The 20,543-nt window shown below is 37.7% G+C and overlaps 1 protein-coding gene across 1 annotated transcript; it reads right to left on the reverse strand.

The window, feature by feature from the left end:
* Positions 1-142: 142 nt before the first annotated feature.
* On the reverse strand, positions 143-20,076 carry LOC113122480 (doublecortin domain-containing protein 2). The gene is made up of 9 exons (XM_026293867.1): positions 19,372-20,076; positions 18,599-18,653; positions 14,158-14,234; positions 13,802-13,936; positions 13,104-13,253; positions 12,403-12,454; positions 11,890-12,061; positions 1,936-2,003; positions 143-1,452 (listed from the first exon to the last, which is right to left on the reverse strand). Exons 1-9 carry the CDS (start codon positions 19,656-19,658, stop codon positions 1,126-1,128), a joined length of 1,323 nt encoding a protein of 440 aa, XP_026149652.1. The 5' UTR covers positions 19,659-20,076; the 3' UTR covers positions 143-1,125.
* Between the last annotated feature and the right edge of the window lie 467 nt (positions 20,077-20,543).

Raw genomic sequence — 20,543 nt, forward strand, 5'->3', positions numbered from 1 at the left:
ATCAAGCTCAAAAGAAAAACAAACAAACAAACAAAAAAAAAAATACCAAAAGGCATTTAACATAAGTGTTTCTATTTCATCCATATTGCCTACACCTGAATATCCAATTTGAATAACACTATCTAAGGTAATTTCAATTACATTTGCACTGCCACAGTATTACTTTTATTTTTATTATGTCATCAATTCACATCAGTCACATCAGTCTTTTTTGTACTGATGTGACAGCAATCAAGAGAGGCAGAAAAGTTTCATTAAAGCATCTTCTAAAGGTGACTAGTTGAATTTTTTTTTTTTGTAAAAGATACATACAGATATAAATATTCATTTAGTGACTGGATAATGAGGGATTAGCTTTACCAAGAAGACATCAAACCTATCTTCATTATCATGTGATTTAGCTAAGACACATACAGCATTACACGTAGCTTATTATACTCAAACGTCCATTTGTATCATTTGCTTTGGGAAACAGACAAAAATACCAACATCTTTAAAACCAAGCAGCTAAAGCATTCATACCCAGTAAAAATAAACATATTTATTGATTTAAATATTTAAAGTGTAGGGGCAACTATCATTCAATTTTCCTGCATTAAGCACTACAGTAGTTGCATACACTTATTTGTTTTATCAGACATTTTCAGACGAGAGTATTGTTTTGATGAATAGCTGCTGAGAGCATATCTAAACCTTTGATGGCGTTTTTGTACCTGACATCACTTAGTATTCAAAGCTTCTATTATTTGCTTGCCATTGGGAAATATTTTATTTTCAGCTTATTTAAGGCCATCTAATAAAATATCAGCGTCAAGTCTTGCTCTGCCCTCCATGAATTTGCTCTGCCATCTTTATTACTGTTGATCTGTAGTGTATTGTTTCCTATTTTCAGCACTGCTCAATAAACAACTTTGACATTTTCCTGTTTTTATCTGGATTCTACTATTCACCATCTGCCCCTTTTTCTCTATCAACAGCTTCTATAAGACTGGCTGACTTTTTGCCCTCCATGTCAATCACTGATTCAATATTCAACTTCTCTACTCACTTCTCTCTCTGCTTGTCTATACGCTTGTTATATGATTGAGTCTTGGGTCCTGTGTCGTCACCATTTTCTGTCTCAGTCTATTCCCCCCCTGTATCTGCATTATTTTGGTTACTGCTTTCACTCTCATCATTTTGCTTCTCTTCATCCACACTTTTGTCTTGCTGCTCCTCACTCTTATCCTCCTCCTTGCCCTCATTTGTGACCTCCTCCTCCTCCCTCTCTTTAGGTCCCTCTGTTGCTTCCCCCTCATCATTTTCCTCCTTTTGTTCTTCTCCTTCTTTTTCACCATTTTTCTCCTGGTTTTCCTCCTGGTTTTCCTCCTTCTCGCCATTGCCACCAGAACTGTCTTCTTCTGTGGTGTTTTCAGCAGCAACCTCCTCCTCCTGTCCTACATCTGCAGGTTTCTGTAACACAATAATAACACACACAAAAAAATTTATAGCTGAGAATCATTTAACGGGCATCCAGTATAATTGTTACCTGTACCTTTCAGAAAGAGAGCGACAGTCATTAGCACTTGAAAATCAAGTGGAGTCAAAGACTATTTATTATGGCGTGTAAATGAATATGCATCAACTAATGGAGAAACAACAGGCATTCCTAATGCCCTTTGTTATAGCAAACCTTGGGTAATAAATGAGTGATTAACTAATGAAAGTATTATATAATATATAGTTAAAAACAAATTAATTCTTTACATAGCTTATTAGCATCAATTTGTTGAAGAGATATTTTAGGTATCATGCAAGACTCAAAACAAACCCATACCGTGTACCTGCTGTGTGCCTTAATTAGAGGATACAGCAAAGACTCTGTGTATCTCTTTATAAAGATGTCACAGATGGTTCCTGCAGTCGGCTGCTATATACAGTGCTATATGTTTGTACCTCTTCGTCTGGCTGGTCCCGAGGTGTTTTGGTGTCAGTGTCATTATCAGCCTTTGATTCTGGGTCATCTAGGAAATAGAGGAGAAACGTAAGTTTATCTGAGCATAACAAATAAGTAGCAATAGCTGCTTTTACAAGTACCTGGTTGTTTAAAGTGAGAAAGAAAGCTGATTCAAAGCATATTTCCGTGTGATGTTATTAGATATAGAAATCTATGTGTTCCTTCCCAGTGTGTGATATTGGATCCTGAATAGTAAAAATGGAAAGGAAACAGTTTGACGCAGTTGGTGACATTTTTTCTTACAATACACAAAGTAACTTTTTATGTGTGTGGCTTTAATGTAAAACAACCCCAAGTATAGTTTATGCGCTGACTAATTCAGAAGAAACAACATCACTCGCATTGCTGATGCCTTCTCTGACGTAATCTTTAAGGTTCCATATTACTGCACAATATTACAGTAGTACAATATTATGTACTCATTTGTTAAGAGACTAAAATTTCAATTCCTCATTTAGAGGATATTACGTCATTTCAGAAAATAATAAAAGCTAGATAAATAAGGGAGGTTTTCTTCATATTCCACTAAGTGATTTGTAGAAACCTTTATTTAGCTGTTGTGTTTTGAGGCTTCAAATACAGCACAAGAGTGACACCTGGTGGTAAAAGGGAATCGCTGTTTCAGGGAGGTAAACAACTTCCCAAATGGACAATGGATGTGTGCCAAAGACAGCCAGTAAACATTTAACAGGAAGGGGGCACAGCAGGGAAGTTCCAGATCATGAGAAAAAGATTCTGAATATAAATGTGATGTTAGATCATAGTTGGATCATATTCATCATCATTATTACTACCACAACAGGAGGAATCGCCCTAATAACCACAGGTATATTAAGGTTGATGCTGCTCTACTGTGTCTTAAATATTGTGAATACAGATACTCAGAACATACACGAACATGGCCTGGTCCTATTAAAACGATTGATTCAGGTCTGCAGGAGTGATGTTGTTAGGTAGGAACTCAAAATTCAATGTCTTCTACTTGAAGCTTGTTGCATGGTAGAACAAAATTACAAGAAAAAAAATGATGAGCTTTAAAAACCACAAGATTGGCTTCTATTGGGAGAAAACATTTCCCACTGGTTTCCAAAGGAAACACCTGTGATCACTAAGTGCCTAAACAACTGCAAAGTGATTCTGTGGATCTGAGACGACATCACACTATAACTCCATAATACTCTGCTCACATCTATTGATGCAATCAGCTCAGCAAGGCTGGTTTGCTGGAGTGCAAAATTAAAAGCTTTATTTTTTTAATTTACATGTGAGCATGTGCATCAAAAGCTGTAGAGTAATTAACCCTAAATACTATAAAAGAAATGCAACTATATGCTGTGATAAACAACATAATTGCACACTTGTTTTGAAACACTGGATGAGACTGAAATTTCCAATCAGACATAAATGGCAAAAGAGTGTGGGGTGGGGAGGGGGGGCACTGTAATTAATCTCTTTAATATTAGTTTCTCTTTCTACACATACCAGTTAAAGAAGAAAAATGACTCGGCCAGAGATTAGAAGAGTTTATGGAGACATTTAATGCATTTCAAATGCAAAACTGATTGAAGTTTAGCTATGGTGGGAGATGAAACGTTATGGTAATAATAACAGAACTCTTTAAGAATATTTTATGGAAATCATCCGCATTCATTAACGGTGAGGGACAAACGACTGAGAGTGTAAGCAGCAAGCAGTGGATGAGCCTTTAAAACTCTAAACATCATAATGTGATTTGAGGATGAATCACAAGCTCATGAAAATGCTAAATCAAATGAAATACAATATCTAGAACCACACCCCCACCACACACCATTTGATCTTCATTGAATCTATCTGGCATTGCAAGTGGTTGGACAGTTTTGTGTGCACAACTGTGTGTGTATGTGAGCAAACTGTTTTTTTCTCTCATAATGAGGCAAAAATCTACCCACACACATGCATGCGTGCACACACATACACACACATTCACTTTTATACACTCTTAGTACAGAAACACAGGCAGAGCGCACCCACATATCAAGCATAATGCTAGAAGTCATTCATCAGTGTGAAGTAAAGCAAGGATGTAACTTTAAGTGTGTGTAATTACTCAAATAAATGGCCCTCCTTGCCATTCTCATGAGGAGTAAAGTTATAAATGATGGTTGTTCCTGAGAAATGTGATAAAAAACAACTGAAGATGAAGTGATTGGTAGATAGTAAACTATAATCTCATTTCTCAACAAGCAAACTCCAGCTCTCTGTCTTTACTTACTTACACACCCACGCACGCACACACACACACGCAGGCGTGCACACACACACAGACTTTTTGTTTTCCGGGACTGTCTCCTGAAACTGGACTTTTGTGATCACTGTCTCCAAACCTCAGCTACATACAGTAACAATATGCTGCATTTCTTTCAGCTGTGATTTTATTGAATGGAGCCTCTAGTAACCCCAAACCCACAGGCGAATTCCTCTGTGCAATTTACACCAACTAACATGATGTAATTACTATTTCATGAAGTATGTATGGATTCCATTAATTAGCTTAATTAATAAAAACAACTCCCTGTGGTTTAGTGTGTTCAGATGGACCTGAACTACACTGACAACGAACTGCTGCAGAACACAGTTCTGTTTTATTTAACACCCAGCAGAGTGTAAGCAAACATGCACATGTTCTCATTTCTTCTGCATCAGTTGCAGGATTACTGCCAACCTCCCTGTTCGTAGAACTTGAAACAAAATGAATCAACATGTGACGAAGGCCTTTCTTCTGCTAGACATATTTTATCATTGTTTCATTTCATGATAAAACTGTAATTCTAGTGGTAAATAACATCATGTTGATAAGCATTACATAAGTGTCGTTCTGTCCACCACTGCAGAGTTGGAGACAGTATGCACGCCTTGCGGAGACTTGTGGGGTCTAATATCATGTTTAAAAGCTTTCCAACTCTTCCAGGAAGCACTTCTGAGTAAAAGCCATACAGTGCAATCAAGTTCTTGAGTCCACAGGAAATCTGTAGCACACCAGGGCATGAATACATTTTTTTCACTGCAAATGGAACCACAAATAGGTTTTTATTGAGGATGTATGTTGCTTTTAACAGCTATGAAGTCACTGTGCAGGAGAAACCTGCTGTTTTTAATGCACAAACCATTTATTCCAGTTTTTTTAGTTTTGAGGTCATACTAGAAAACTATATTAGTGAAGATCGAAGTGAAGAAGTCTCAAAAAAAAGTGAAGAACTCTCAAGAAAAAAAAACCCCTCATCAAATACTGTAAAACAAATCTTTGCTTCTTTTATATTTGATCCATTTACAGCACCGCTCCTGAGAAATCATCAGGAAAATATGACTAGTCAGTATTTACTGTATAAAGTTGTATTGACCACCTAACATCTATAGCAGGTTAATCATAGCAGGCTGTTTTACCAATGAATTCCTTGAAAGGAAAGCTGAACAGAATCAAGCTGATATCACCATAGCCTAATGGCATCAACATTTGTTATAATTCCACTTTCCCTTTTGTAGCCAATATGCACCAGGCATAACCTCTGACATCTGCCTGGCAAGTAGACATGTTCCTGGAAAGCCTTTCAATGTCATAGTCAATATACTATTTTTTCTGGCTGCACAGGAGGAAAATCTTTATTCTTTCAAAGCTACTTCTGAAAAATCAATACCTAAATGACTGAGGCTGCAATTCTAAATAAATACAAATCACCATTTTATAACAGTGTGTTCATACTTAGGAACCAAAGCATGGAAAAATCGTTGACGTGGATCTATGAGCTAGTCCTGCTTGCAGTGGAGTAGCGCTGCAGCATTAAATAAACACTCAAGCCTTAATGCAATACTTAATGTACCTAAATAGTTCCAGACAAGACTCCTGTGTATCATCATACAATACACTATATTGCTGGCAAACACCCAGTTGTCTTACCCCACTCAGCACATGGGTGAGTTATAGTGGACAGTAAAATAACATGGGTAGTGATCCTGAATGGTGATTATGAAATGTTACCACTCAGCAACTGCAGTCTAGTCTGTTGGTACTGAGTTTAAAGTGGCGTCACAAAATCAACCGATACATTGAATAAGTGTGTTCTCTCTCACTGTCATGCATGCACAATATATTTTCATGTATTTTATAGGATTAAAAGAGTGATTATATTTAGGGTTAAAGTGGTGCTCGGTGTAGCTTTTTTCGGTAGTACTTAGGTTGTAAAGTGCTCTGGAGAAAGCTTATTCAATAAAACATCCTGCTGAGTTGGATTATGGGAGAGTTTGGTTCCAGCTGTTTTAAAGCTTGACTTGCAGGGGCTACAACTCACAATATGTCAGTCTCTCTCGCTTTGATTTAGACTATTATTTTATTAAATCTATTCTAGTCCTCAAACTTTATGGACTTTAAATGCTTTCAATTATGGAGCATGTTAGAAACTAAAATGGAGCAAAATATCAAGTTACCTAAAAACTGTGAATGCACAAAAATGTGATATAGAGATGTAGATTCTGTATGTGCTAGACATGTAGTATGAAATCTATTATAGCATTTCTCATGTATAACAACCTTTACAATAAGGTCTGTTTCAAAGATGCATTAGACTCAACGAGTAAATTCATATTCATTATTTTAAGGGGGAACTTTTAAAGTGGTGTAGAAAATCTGTTATGTGTGTCCGTGTATACTGTGGCATTAAATCACAGGAAAGCTCTGCTTAACAATGTTGCAGTCAGACAGAGTAAGATTTATAAAGGTCATGACTTCAGTTAAATATTTTATTAATTCTTAGATTTGTTCTCTCTTATTTTGCTCACCGTTGCCTGAAACATTACCATCCAGTACCTTCGTTTTATGAAGGTTTTATTTTAAAGGGCTTCTCTCTAATCTGTGTAATATGAACAAATATTGAAGTGGTTTTTTCTTTCCTTTCAACAGACAGAAATGACTACTTCCTCAAAAATTCTGTTATTTTCTAACCTAATTTTTTAAACCCTTCCTAACCAATAACTCCAGTAACACTGAATATGGCTGGGTTTTCAATCATTAAAACCCAGATAGACTGTAACCCTTTTGTCTAATAATTCAGGTTTTCTGATGCCCTCTGTACAATAATTATGCATTGTATGTATGTGATTTACATCCTTTTTATCCACAGATTTTCATGTTGTCTTTGAGCATTTTGGGCTAAAACTGGCAAATGACAGTAATGCACGACATTTAACAATGTGAGCTCCAACACCGTCAAATATTTATTCTTGTCACTAAGGTTGCTCCATATGTCAAAGCTGTTTCGCTGTCTCAGGCTGATACAAACCCTGCAGATGCTGATGTTCCTATCACAGCTACTTCAGATGTGTGTCTACCAGCTCAACCTCAAAAAGGTCCTAAAATGCACGCAAAGCAGGGCAGATTAGAACTGACAGACATTAAGAAAATTTGTGTCACGGAAAGTGTCTCACATTACCCTAACTCCATACTTTGTATGTCACAGCCAGTATTGTTGTATGTCACAGCTGTAACAGATTAATGTAGCCGATTAGTACAGTTACCCTGGTCTTTAATCCAGTAATCCTGTATCAAAGGGTCAAATAATCTTTTTTTCTGGCTGGAGTGAAAATAGGGGGATGAAAGGAGAGAAAAGATGAAGGAGGTATAGTGAAGGATGGAGCATGTGCATGAATGCACATAAAAACAGGCACATACGACACACAGACATAAATATTTTAAACATGATGTTCGCAAACCACACTTTCTAAGAATTTGGCAAGGGTTTTAAAAAACTTCCTTTAAATGTTGCCATCTTTCATCCTTGACTGCTTAGGCTCTTTCTTGACACAGGCACACGATTTAAGACACACAGCCTCTTTGTGTACACGTCTCCTGCCTTCCCAGGCTGCTGTGAACCCTGCGTCACTCTGACAGGCATTATAGATACATATGCTAACAGGGCTAATTCCCCAAGGCAGCATCAAATTTTATGACACCACAAGCAGAAGGTTGATCTGGCTGGATGACTTGTACATGTGCAAATGCACACATCAACAGACACAGACATGCTCACATATGCAGCAATCTTCATTTCTTTCACATTCAGTTTGCAAATGATGCCAAGAATGTTTCCACTTTGATATTTTAAATAGTTGTTTTTTTTAAATACTTCAACTTAAAGCATCCTTGACATCAAATCAAAGTCCCTTCAAGGAAAATAATAAGAATTGACATGGTGTTGATCCATTATGTTGCATAAGTTGAAATACCTCCTGCTACAATACATGCAAACATGAGGCTTCGCTCATGAAAGGAGGCATCAGGCTGTTCAGAACATAGATGCCCTTGATGTTTCAAAGCTAGTGCCGACAGATTTACCTGAGTTTGTTTTTTTCACTTTCAGACTTACAGATGTTAAAAAAGTATCTTACTGCGAGATGGTGACTTTTCAGTATGAAACTGCTCAGTCGGTGTTGGAAGGAAGACCTCATGACAATAATTTTCCGTTGTAAAATTTAATAGCTGCTTGGAGATTTTTTCGAAGCAGTTGTTATTACCATTTTATAGCCGTGTCTCAGACTGCTAGTGCTGTACGCCATATATGTGAGCTAGTTTGATTTACATCACTCTACATCATTACTACTGCGTAGCTCACATGGCACCTGCGTGGTGTATTTTACACTATGACTGCCCTGCAATGAAAAAAGAGCATGAGGTGATTTTGTTTACCCAAAATTTTACTTCACTGGATAAATGAATTTTCTGGGTTTTTTGTGACTCAATAAAAAAGCAGGATGGGTATGTTTACTTTCAATAACTTTTAGAAAATAAAAAAGACTCATATGCAAGTCAATCAACATATCGCCAGTATCAGCAGCCCCTAGTATGACTGTTGTTCTAATCCTTTGCAGTAAATCCAGAGTAAGTCCTGTTGGCTTTACTCTCTCCTCCTGTCCATACCATAGTGTCTGTCAGTCCTTCCTACATCAACTACAAGGTTCTTTTGCTGATTTTCAGAGCAGCAATTTGGCCTCAGCAAGGGGAAGGGGCAAGTAAAATTCTGATTTGATGACTCTAAATGGAGAGATTATCTAAATGAAAGGCAATTATCCAAACCCAACCCACGCGTCTACCCTTCAACATCTCTGCACTATTTTTTCCACTCAATGCTCATTCTGCACCATCTCAAGCTATTCACCACATTTACTTTTTGATTCCACCTGTGCTATTTTTTTCCCTCTTCCCCTTCCTCATAATGATCTCATCCCTTCATCATCTCAACCTTTTATTCCCTCTTCTTTAAAGGGCCTTTGTGACCAGTCTACTTAATGGCTCCCCTGAGAAGAGTGGAGAGAAGTAAAATGGAAGAAAAATGGGAGAAGGGAGAAGAATAATAATAGACAGCAAGAAGAGGAAAGGATGTTCTGACAGGTGAGCAGGGATAAGATCAATGAGAAAGAATGATGAAAGGCACGGAGAAAGAGAAACTGATATTTTCTATTTTGAGTTTAGCAATAACAGCTAACCGGTTAAAAAGTGAACAAAGTTTTTGAAAGAAAAAACTATCACTGGCTAACGTTTGTTTAAATAGTTTAAAACCACTAGCATAAAGTATAACTAGGCTGGGTGAAGTGCACAACAGGCAATGTTTTAGTTAAGTCCTTTAAGGCAAATGTCTTTGTTATAGTGAGTTCAAATTCATTTCATGACCTTTGCGGCATGACTTGTTGCACTGCCCCCTCATCTTTGCTGTCACTCACCACTGTGTTCACTCTAATGAAGCAGAAAAGTCAGACGCTTTACAGACAGAAACTGCTGTCTATCAGCTGCATCCCCAGCAGCTGATAGACAGTGAATAATAAGGACTGTCTAGTGACACAGCACACAGACGCACACTAACCTTCCTGTCACAACAGTCAGCACAGAACTCAGGGAGAATCTCATGTTACAGCATCAATTTGTGGATTTTCTTCTCACTGTTGCTCATTTTTTAAATTTTTAATTTTGTACATGTATGTTTCTCTACCTCCTTCTCCCCCTTTATTCTCTAAGAAATACATTTATAACGGCATGACACCTTTATAATAATCTTTTGTTTTCGTTCCAGTGTTCCACTACACCAGAGATCTGAGTGTGGGTTTCATGCTGCGTTCTTTCCACAGCCTCTGCCAGTCAGCCAACTTTTTGGCTGTGTTCCTTCTGGCACAAGACTGGGATGTATTTACCTTTTACTCAGCCAGGATTTCCTCAAGGGGAAGATAACAGCAAAAACACCTCTGTGCTGTAGTGAATCAGTAAAAAAAGTGATATGAACACTGCGTTCCGACTGAAAAGCTAAACTGGACAAACATGACCACAGTACTAAACCTGGAAATTCTAATGGGTTAATAACTCATTTATGTTTGTTAAGCTGACAGACAGTTATGATTTTAACTTAATTTTGTTTTTGAGAAATCAAATAATATTTTAGCATCAATTTGCTTTGGAACATCTATTCAGCACCATGGACAGAGGCAGACACAGATTTCATTACTTATGCTACACCCAGTAACTAAGCCAAGCAAATATACAAAAAGTAGTGTTTCTTGTAAACTTGGCAGCATTTAGCAAGACTTTATAGGTCAAACACTAAAGGGATGCATGAGAATGTGATATGCTCCGTAAGCCATTCTCTAATGTCTGGTCTTATTTTCCGAGCTGCCTGTTTAATTTTGGCCAGTGTCACAAACAGGGGACCAACAATGCAACATGGTTTTCTGTGCCTATAAAATGACATGCGAAACAATCTGATGTACAGAGGATTTTGAGTGTGACATTACAAATTTCAAATGCACACATCCACACAAAGACCACACACCCATTCCTCATTCCTCTCTTTTGTTGCAAAATGCCAGCTCCCCTGAACCACAGACACAATTCTCCATGCTCCTTTGGGCTTCTGCTGTCAATTCTCCTGCCTGAGGGAAAAAAAAGGCAACATCTATCATGAGCCACAAGATGACGTAATGTGGTTCATACCGCAGTAGGAGTTAGAATAAGGTCAGCAGCAGTCTGCAGAAAACCTAAAGCCTATCCACTGCAAAATTCGAAAAAAAAAAGAGAGAAGGTGTTTTCAATTCCCTCTCACATAGTTACACACAATATAACCATTCATGGAAAACATCTGTTGGAGTCCCAGAGCAACAGAACATCTTAATATTCAAATGAGTGCCAGCTGCCAGCAAGCACAAAAGTAAAGTTTTAAGTGAAGATACAGAGTTGCTGCATGACATTATAACAGACTAATCATAAGCCCAGAAGGTGACGTAATGTGTTTCTTGTAATAGTGGTTAATGTCATCATACTAGACCTACTTTCAGTATTTCTTCCTATATTTTTTGCAGAACAACAGTGCCACTATGTGGGCATTTAAGCATGCGGCAGGTTACATAAGATTTCAAAGGCCATGCATTACATCATATGTCTTTGTACCTTGTAATCCTAACTGTATAAGTCATGCTGTATAAGTCCTGTTTATACTGTGATTTATGATAATTATTTATGGCATTACTGTTACACTGTCATGAAGAGCATATGAAAACGAGAAGGAATATATTGCAGGTTAGGCACCCATCTTCTGAATTGCACAAGCATGTGCAATCAGTTCCCTTCATCATGGATTTATAAACAACAACACACAAAAATATCCACAAGCTCTCTTGCACACACACACACACACACACACACTTATAGTGCACATAGACAACAAAAAAATGGTTGCTAGGATTAAACAGGCATAAAAATGCCTTGTGTGGATACTAAATGGCAACTACTAGTAACCTATGATATGGTTAAGACTACCATACATCTAGTTGTAGTTTTTGTAGTTGCATTAATTTTCATATAGATCCTTCTGAAACTGCATTACCATTATCAGTCATGCTTTGTCCACTCCTCCTCTTCCTGAAGGAGATGAGTCTGGCCTGAGAAATCTCTCTGACGATGGAGGCCAGGTGCTCCTTGTTATTGCCACTTTGGGCTGGAGGAGAAGCCTTGAAGTCTCCATCTCCATTCTCACTGCACTGAGTCGTGGACTTACTCTGTAAGAAGTGAAAATGACCAATAACGAAGGCGCATACACTATGGAAGCAGTTCTGGCTGTTTGTTATCTTAGTTTGCGTTAGAACCATCTGAAGACTGCATGCTTTGTTTCTGTGTTAATCTAGCCAACACTTATCGACCTAGCTTAAAACAACTAACCATTCTACCACTAACACTTCTGCTCATGTATCTGTTAAAAATGTTGATCAAATCATATCTTTGCCAGCTGGTTTATATAATCAGCTGTAAACTATGAGGATAGTGGATTTTTCATTTGTAAAACAAAAATTCAACCTAAATAATCTAAAAAATGTTTGTAAAATACAAATGGAATTCTTACATTTCCATTTTGTTTGGACCTGTAGATAGGCGGCAGAGAAAATGCTTTCATTCTGTAGACAACAAGAAAATTAGTTTTGTAAATACAGATGAACACAGGCATCTAAAATTAGCCATGTAATTTTGTAAACTCTAATATAATGAAAGTTCATGTGAAAATGAAAAGCTGATTTAATCTAAATTAAATAAGCAATTATTTAATTTGCCATATATTATATAACTTAATTCTATACAGCATGTATATATAATTTATGTTAATTAGTGTATGTTTCAATTCACTAAAAACGTGTATCATTGGTCAGTCAGCTTTATGTTTAATGAAAAATAAATAAATAATAAAGATACCTTCCTGGATTTAGTTTACCGGTAATTGTTTATGAACTCAGTATATGTGACGACACACCATTACCAAGATGTAATTGTGAAATTTCACACTTAAAGCACGTGTCAATTACCAGTTTCAAGGTTTTCACAGCTCACTGTCTTGTAGAGCACGTATTTATCCCAATGCTACAAAGGCACAACTTTGCACTACGTTAATTTGTTGTAATTTTGTAATTTAATTTGTTCTGTGCGTGTTGGACAAAAGTTAGAATAATATAATAAAAGATACATTCAAGTGTTTTGACAGTACAGGACAGCTGAGGTTATTATTGTTATATTATTGTAAGGAAAAAAGGTGAAAAGGTGTGTGCTGCTTACCCATTGACCCTCCTTGACCCATTTGGTTTGGAGAAGAGTATGTCACTGTAGGACAGCTTCTTAAACTTTTCTCTTCCCACAGCCACATAAAGCTGACCGCATTCGAGCTGACTGCCATTGATCACCTGTTGGCCTTCATAGGTGTAGAGACTAAAAAAAAAAACAAACAAAAAAAACACACACAAAGTACTAGCAGTCTTGGTTTTCTTTTATGGTTGTCAAAAGAAGATGTATTTCTGTTACTGAACACACAAACACTGTAACCTCCCACAGTAATCATGTAATCTACTAAGTCAGTTAATTCACTAACAAGCATAATATAGTGTTGGTATACATGTGTATTACATAATAAGTGCAAAGTGACTAAAAAAGTCTATATCAGTGGTCTCCAACACTGGTCCTCTGGAGCCTGATTGGCTGAACACACTTGATCCAGGTAATCAGCAGTGAGTGGGTAAGCAGGACAGTAGCACTCGAGGACCAGGGTTGGAGACCACTGGTCTATGTTAACACAAATTAACTTTAAGTAGTTGGAAGAAATTTCATTTATTTTTTCATTTATATGCAAATGTATGCAGCAATGTGTGAGAAAATCACATGAGGTCATCTGGAAGAATATGTGTTGTATTGTGCTATGTATTGTATTTTGTTATAAGTAGAGACAGCGTAGTGAATATTTTTATTGAGGGGTACAGTACCATCGGACACCTCCCAGGACTCTCAAACCCATCCTCTCCGTGACCATCTCAAGAATCCTTTCAAACTGGCCCAACATCCTCTGGTGGATCAATAACCTCATTGCGGGGTTCACGACATCGCCATTTGCTACCACGCTAAATAAAGAAAATATGATATACGGTTACAGGACACACATTCAAAATAATACTGATGTAGACTGGGGTATTCTTCATTCATAACTTCATAATTTATAATTTGTATTGACAGTTACATGATTATATAAAATAAATGAACTCGTGCTGGCAAAATGACCAGGCTCTGACTGTGGCATCGCAGTGTAAAATGGTTGGTGTTAGACAGGGAGAGCTGAACTTACAATATTGTACATGGCTCTTTGATGGGTTTCAGAAATCGAGCTGACACAGTGAGTCGGCTCGGTGGCGGTGGTCTACTCTGTAACAAAAGCAATGAAAAAGAGTGAAATACCTGTAAAACAAAGTATACACACAAACAGTATATCAGCATAGTATATCAGTATCATATACATATAGCTGCTCAGGTACAGTACACTGCTGTACCCTTACTAGGCTTGAACATGGTCCTTACCAAGTTCTTAGCAAATACAAGCCAGTTTTAAACTAGTGATTTACAATGAGTTAACACCAAAGAAATGTTTTAAAGAGAAAGGATGTTAGACCAATGTGTAACAAACTACGTTAAGAAGAAGCGAATGCAGCATCACAAGCTACTTCCAACTTCCAAATCTAACTTCCAAAGTTTATAAATTTATAGGCCCAGCTGAGACAATTTCAGTAAATGTATTACATTTTCTATATGTCTGCGTATACAGCTTGTGTTTGAGAGTTAGTAATATTCACACAGTGGGAAAAATAACATTCTACTTTTGTTGGCTTTATGCACTTATTTAGTCAAATGCTAATGTTATTGGCAGGCAACAGGTCCAGCTGGGATTTAAGGACACTATTTTCCAGTTTCCCAGTGAAGTCTCAGAAGAATAGATCAGCAGATCTTATGGAAGTTTACTTTACAGACAAATGCTAAGTAAGTATTGATATTTTTTTCTGATGTGAACACCATTTAAGCTACCTCCAACATGGAAATGAACCTGCACATCTGGGATGTTAAATTCAAATACTGTAGGCTGATCCTCTAATCAGAGCCAGTACGTCTGGTCTGTGATAGAAATGATTGTATTCATTCAAGTAATGTACGTAAGTACAATTATGATATTTCTGTAGTACTTCCATGTTTTGCTACTTCATATTTTGACTACATTTCACAGGACAATACTGTACATTTACTCCACTCCATTTATTTTATAACTTTAGTTACTAGTTACTTTTTTGGAATCTGATATTTAATAAAAGAAATACAGTGTTATCATAAAACATTGATCCTCCTGATGTTACATTAGCTCTGCCTTTACCAGCTGCAACATTAAAGTGATGAACACAATAATCCATCAATAAAGATAATCCAATAATACAAAATACATTCATGTGCAATGTGCTATTGAGTACTTTTGGTACTTTAAATCTATGTGGCTATTAGTACTTTTACTTCAGTAAAATGTGAAATGCAGACTTATAAAAGGATATTATTACACTGTGATATTTATACTTTTACTTATAGTATGTAAAGGATTTCAGTATTTGGTAATATAGTAGTACTGATGCGTTTATTGTAAAGAAATATATATGTATATATATATATATATATATATATATACTTGTTTTTTGCTGTGAGAATACAAAAAAATAAGATTGTGTAACATCACATGCTTTTACCTCCAAAGCCAAAGAGAAAAGGGCTATTACACACTAAAAGAATCTGTTTCTCATCTCTGGCAGCAAAAGAATGAGCTCTGTAATCCTTTGAGGTATTGTGGTTGCAAACAGTGAGCACTGCAGGTCCTGTCCCATAACACCTACTAACCCACTGTGATTCTAATACTGGGATTTGGATCCTGTGAGAGAAGGAGATAAGGGAGGAGGCAGTACTATATTAAAAGTCTTTTGGGTTCTGTGAGTGCAACCTGGTAACAGAGGTGTGAAGCCCCGAAGTAGAATTCAAATCATGCCTCATAACTTAAGTGCTTAATGCATTCAGGGGTATAGCAGTAACAAGACATATGGAGAGGACTCGTACTGTTATCCTGACATACAATGGGCCTATGATAGAAAGATTCTTAGTATTGAACTTAGTGTTAAATCCATAGAAATAGCGGAAATCACAAAACAATAAAATGCATTTTAATTCACATTATTGCTGAATTAAAATGCATGGCTCACTGAAATAATCAAAATCTGCCAAAACAGTGCTTGCTAAAGAATACAACTACTTCTTTTTCACCCATTAGTCTTTTATGTGTACTACAAACCAAGGAGACTACTATAAACCACATGGCTAGTAACCAGTCTACAAACAGAAACATACAAAGCAAAGCATGGATTACTCTCTAGTGAGCTATTACAGCTACTGGATCTGTTTTTCTATTGACGATGTTTTTTTTCACCCACCCAGGATCTTCTATCATACAGTGAGAAAACATCCCCACAGTTCATTTTAGTGTCCTAGCACACCTTCCAACTGAAAAACAGCATCACTTTATGCTGGTAGTGCTAAAGCTTAGTCAAATCTGATTTCTCAGGGTGCAAGGCACAAATGTAAGGATAGAAGATCTACTATACACTAAATCATTTCTGTATAGTGTGGATCCCGAGATGCCACATGTAAAATTGTGCATTAGTCATTTCTGCCACTGCTCCCCATTACAGAGACCAAACAATCACATCTGAAGTTTCAATGTTTTACTCATGGCTTCATTATATCAAAAATGCTTATTTTTTGTCGTTTGGTGCAATGAATAGCTCAGTTGTGGAATATATATGATAGAGTCTGAATAACTTGAATTTGGGATTTTTTTTTCCCAATGATATTTGGTTCCACTGTGTAAAAGTCAAAAAGATATAAAACAGAAACATGGAAAGAAAACAAAAATCAGATACACACAGTGAGAAAGAGAAAGGAGACATTTCTGTACTGTGTTAGGAAATAGTTATACTGATTATATTTTTCTGTGGCTATAGGGAAAAGGACCTACAAATATTGCTCCATGTCATTTCTGTTATTAAACCCAGACTTCTCCTGCAGCCACAAAGAGTTGTCATCATTAATCGACATAATCGTGCAAGTTAAGTGAGGTCGCGAGGGGGAAGCAGGGCCCTTGTAAAGTCAATTGGCCCTTTTTATGCCCGCCAGGTAATCACAGCAGCAGCAACAAGTCCTTGAGTTTATCTGTAATGAAAAAGCTTCTTGCTTGATAGTGACAGAACAAAATCAGGGCCACCGGGAGTAGTTCCTTTTCTTTTACAATAAACATGTTACTGTGGTTTGAGGGAAGGCCTGCAAAGCCACTGCTTCTGAGGCTCTGGCTTCAAGGGCAACATAAAAGACAAAGAAAAAACATGCACTGTATACCTGTAGTGCAGAGTATCCTGACCCAGTGCTATCATTGATTGAGTAGCATGCCAAAATTTAGCAAAACGTTTTGCATTGTGAAAGTTACGGTTTGACTGGGGACCTGTCCAGGGTGGACCCCTGCCTTTCACCCAAAGAGAGCTGGGATAGGCTCCAGCTGATCCCTGGGACCCTAAATAGGAATAAGCAGGTATAGAAAATGGATGGATGGATAGATGGATGTTATGGTTTGGTATATTAGTTGCTCGTACATATACCCTGTGCCTAATCCAGAATAAATTTTATCATAAAAATTAACTCTCTTTTGGAAAGAGGACCTGCAGATCACTTTGAAAACAGATGAGCCTGACTTTAAGTTGCCCTTGTTTTGGCTGTGACTCTGTAGCTGGTGATTAAAGATGCATAGAAAGGAGGGCTGATTATGATCCATAAATTAATAATTCATGGCCTTTGAGACAACAATAAAGTCATTCTTCACAGAGACCAACAGAGGTGAATGCTAAACATTACACCTTGCTTAAATGATCTTTCTAAAACCTTTACGGTGTAGGTGGGGCCAGACATGCCGAGCTGATGCTCCTGTATCCTCATGATTCTTGCATTTAGAGGCAGTTTTGGATGATGAAGAGCTGGATAAAGTACAGCTATTGTAACTGAAACCCTTCCCTGAAAACACAGCTGCTTAAGAGTTTCATTAATCTCCAAAACTAAATCTAAAATGATGCAAAGAAAAATAATTTGAACAAATCTGTTTTGAATACATTCCAATATAGTGTGTGTGTGTGTGTGTGTTTATCAGCATTTTACCAAGATTTGTTTGCATTTCTGTCATAAAAATACACTCCCACTGAATCAGGGTACTAATATTCCTCAGGTGAAGTAAAACATGTGGATGCACCATACTTTGGATGACTGACAACACTATGTAACCCATCTCTGCAGAATGTGTTCATATGATACCAAAGATCCTAATGACTGTGAATTCCAGGCAGCGCTATAAGCAGCCATGCCTTAATAACAGTAAGGTAGCTAATGACTGTAGTTTGCTCAGCAATGCAATTAGTGAATGATGATTTATACTTGAGCTGAACGTATTCATGGTATAAAGTTGAGACCAGGTAATACAGATCATACCCCTGCCCATCATGTTGCACCACACAGCCACAGCTACTGCACATACAGAACAGGCAAAACATCTATGTTGAGATCAGACATTTTACTGAACACAACAGTACTCACCTTTCTGTACTGACATTTGTTTGTGAAAACCTGAAGGAAGGTTTATTAATTATAGAATTATACGACTTTTTCCTTACTTTCCAGGGAAGAGTCTGCGACGTCCTCTTCTTTCTCGAGCCAATCAATTGGTAGCTAGAGATAAAAGAGAAGTAAGCAAATAATAAACAATCAGTAAAGATAATTTAATTTTATACAGCACTTTGCTTTGAACAGATATTCAAATAAATATCACTATATTTCAACATTTGGGAATGTGAATGTTTTGACATTTATTTATAGTAAGAGACATTCATCACCTTTTGTTGTCTTTACTACTAATATCTGATACTATAAAGTTTTGAAACAGAATAGTGTGGAGCTCCTGATTATTCTCATCCCTTTAAAATGATCTTTCACACATTTGTAGAAAATGGGACAACGGGAGGGAGAGCGCAGAAGTGTATTATGCAGTAGCAGATGATATTTAACGGTATTTAGATGGTAATTAAAAATACACGTCAAAGCGCTTGGTGTGACAGGTACATTGACTTCACAGCTCCAGATGATCTTCCCACTCATCCGCTTCACCACTGCCTCACATGAATAAGTGCAGAAATCCTAGTATCTGCAGTACAGGTCTACAGGGCTGTACACACTTCCCTACACTACTGATCTGCCTCATGCTGACTCAACACAAGTACAAAACTCTTGAGTCACATTAACATTAACTGACCCCAGCAGAAAAGACTTCAACACAAACCTGCCTCTGTGGTCTATTTAATATGTTCAGTATTTGCACATATTTAGATTATTTTTTCAGGTTTATACAGAATTAAAAAAAGCAAAAAAAACATTAGAAAGCAAATCTTACTCCAGCTTTTTGAATCTCTCCCTTCCAGCTGCCACGTACTGCTCCCCGCTCTGCAGGCTCTCCAAACATTCCACCTTGTGGCCTCCTCTCGGTGTGTAGATGTTTCTCACCGCTCCAAATGGAGCTTGTATCCCGCCGGTCACTTCTCTCAGCAGCGTCTCAAAGGTGGACACTCTCTTTTGATTTATCACTATGCGGCGGGCCTCGTAGTACGGATCACCGTTTCTGTACATGAAGATGTTTTTCACCACGGGCTGTGACAGAAAACTTGGCTTCTCCGAACTCATTTTTATGCGTAAAAGCAGGCTGACGCGCGAACAACAGTGATCTTTGTTATGATAAACTTACAACAGGTTGATCCCAATTGCGAGACAAGACCGTACTAAAGGCCATGTCAATGACATTAGAGCTGGTCCATCGCAGCCAAATGTTCAGGGTTCAGTGGAGCGGGGAGCGGGGAGCGCGGCCCGGAGTCTGGAGTTAGGACAGAAAAGCGTCCAGGTCAAGAGGCAACTCACCGATTAGGGAGGCGGCTGCTGAATAAAAAAGATACTAGATGCATGTAATCAGTGCTGTGATCCGGTGCGTTGGAAGTGCATGCAATCCATAAATTTTGCAGAACCTCAACCCGCTACAAAAGAAACGGCGCAGAGTTTTCCCTACGCTGCAGATGATGGCAAACAGGTCTCTGTAGTTTCTGAGTCATGGGACTTCATCTGTTTAGCTGTATCTATGGGAACACGCCGACTATTCTCCCCCGGATTACCAGAGACCTCACACAGCCGTAATCAACACTTAGTCAATCATTAACTGCTGAGAAACTAAATTTCATTCAACGCAGAGCAGATTCTCAGTGTGACGAAAACGGAACCAACGAAGCAGGAGCAGCTCTGTGAGAAAGACTCTTTTTAGACTTTGGAAAAAGTCTCTACCAGCCGAATGAGAAAGTTAATTGGGCATCAAGAGACCAATTGAAACCCGTGTTGCCTGTGTCATCCTGGAAGAACAAAAAACATGTTTGTCCTGTGGACTCTTAATTGTGGTGCAGCTTTGCCCTTTTACACATTAATGTCAAGTGGCACGTTTCTTCATGCGGAAATTAAAACCCAGGAGAATTCATAACGCAAACATCTGGATTAAAGACTAATCGACTGTACTGGTGGTGTAGATAT

The sequence above is a fragment of the Mastacembelus armatus genome, chromosome 16 (genome assembly GCF_900324485.2).
Source record: "Mastacembelus armatus chromosome 16, fMasArm1.2, whole genome shotgun sequence".
Classification (NCBI taxonomy): domain Eukaryota; kingdom Metazoa; phylum Chordata; class Actinopteri; order Synbranchiformes; family Mastacembelidae; genus Mastacembelus; species Mastacembelus armatus.

What these genes read in the sequence shown, in the direction of transcription:
- LOC113122480 (XM_026293867.1), bottom strand. Translation starts at nt 19,658, where the DNA reads ATGAGTTCGGAGAAGCCAAGTTTTCTGTCACAGCCCGTGGTGAAAAAC. An exon ending in GAGAGATTCAAAAAGCTGGA is followed by an intron (nt 18,654 to 19,371) that starts GTAAGATTTGCT and finishes TTTTATCTCTAG; the next exon opens with CTACCAATTGATTGGCTCGA. An exon ending in ACAAAGCATGACTGATAATG is followed by an intron (nt 2,004 to 11,889) that starts GTAATGCAGTTT and finishes TCTATTTCCTAG; the next exon opens with ATGACCCAGAATCAAAGGCT.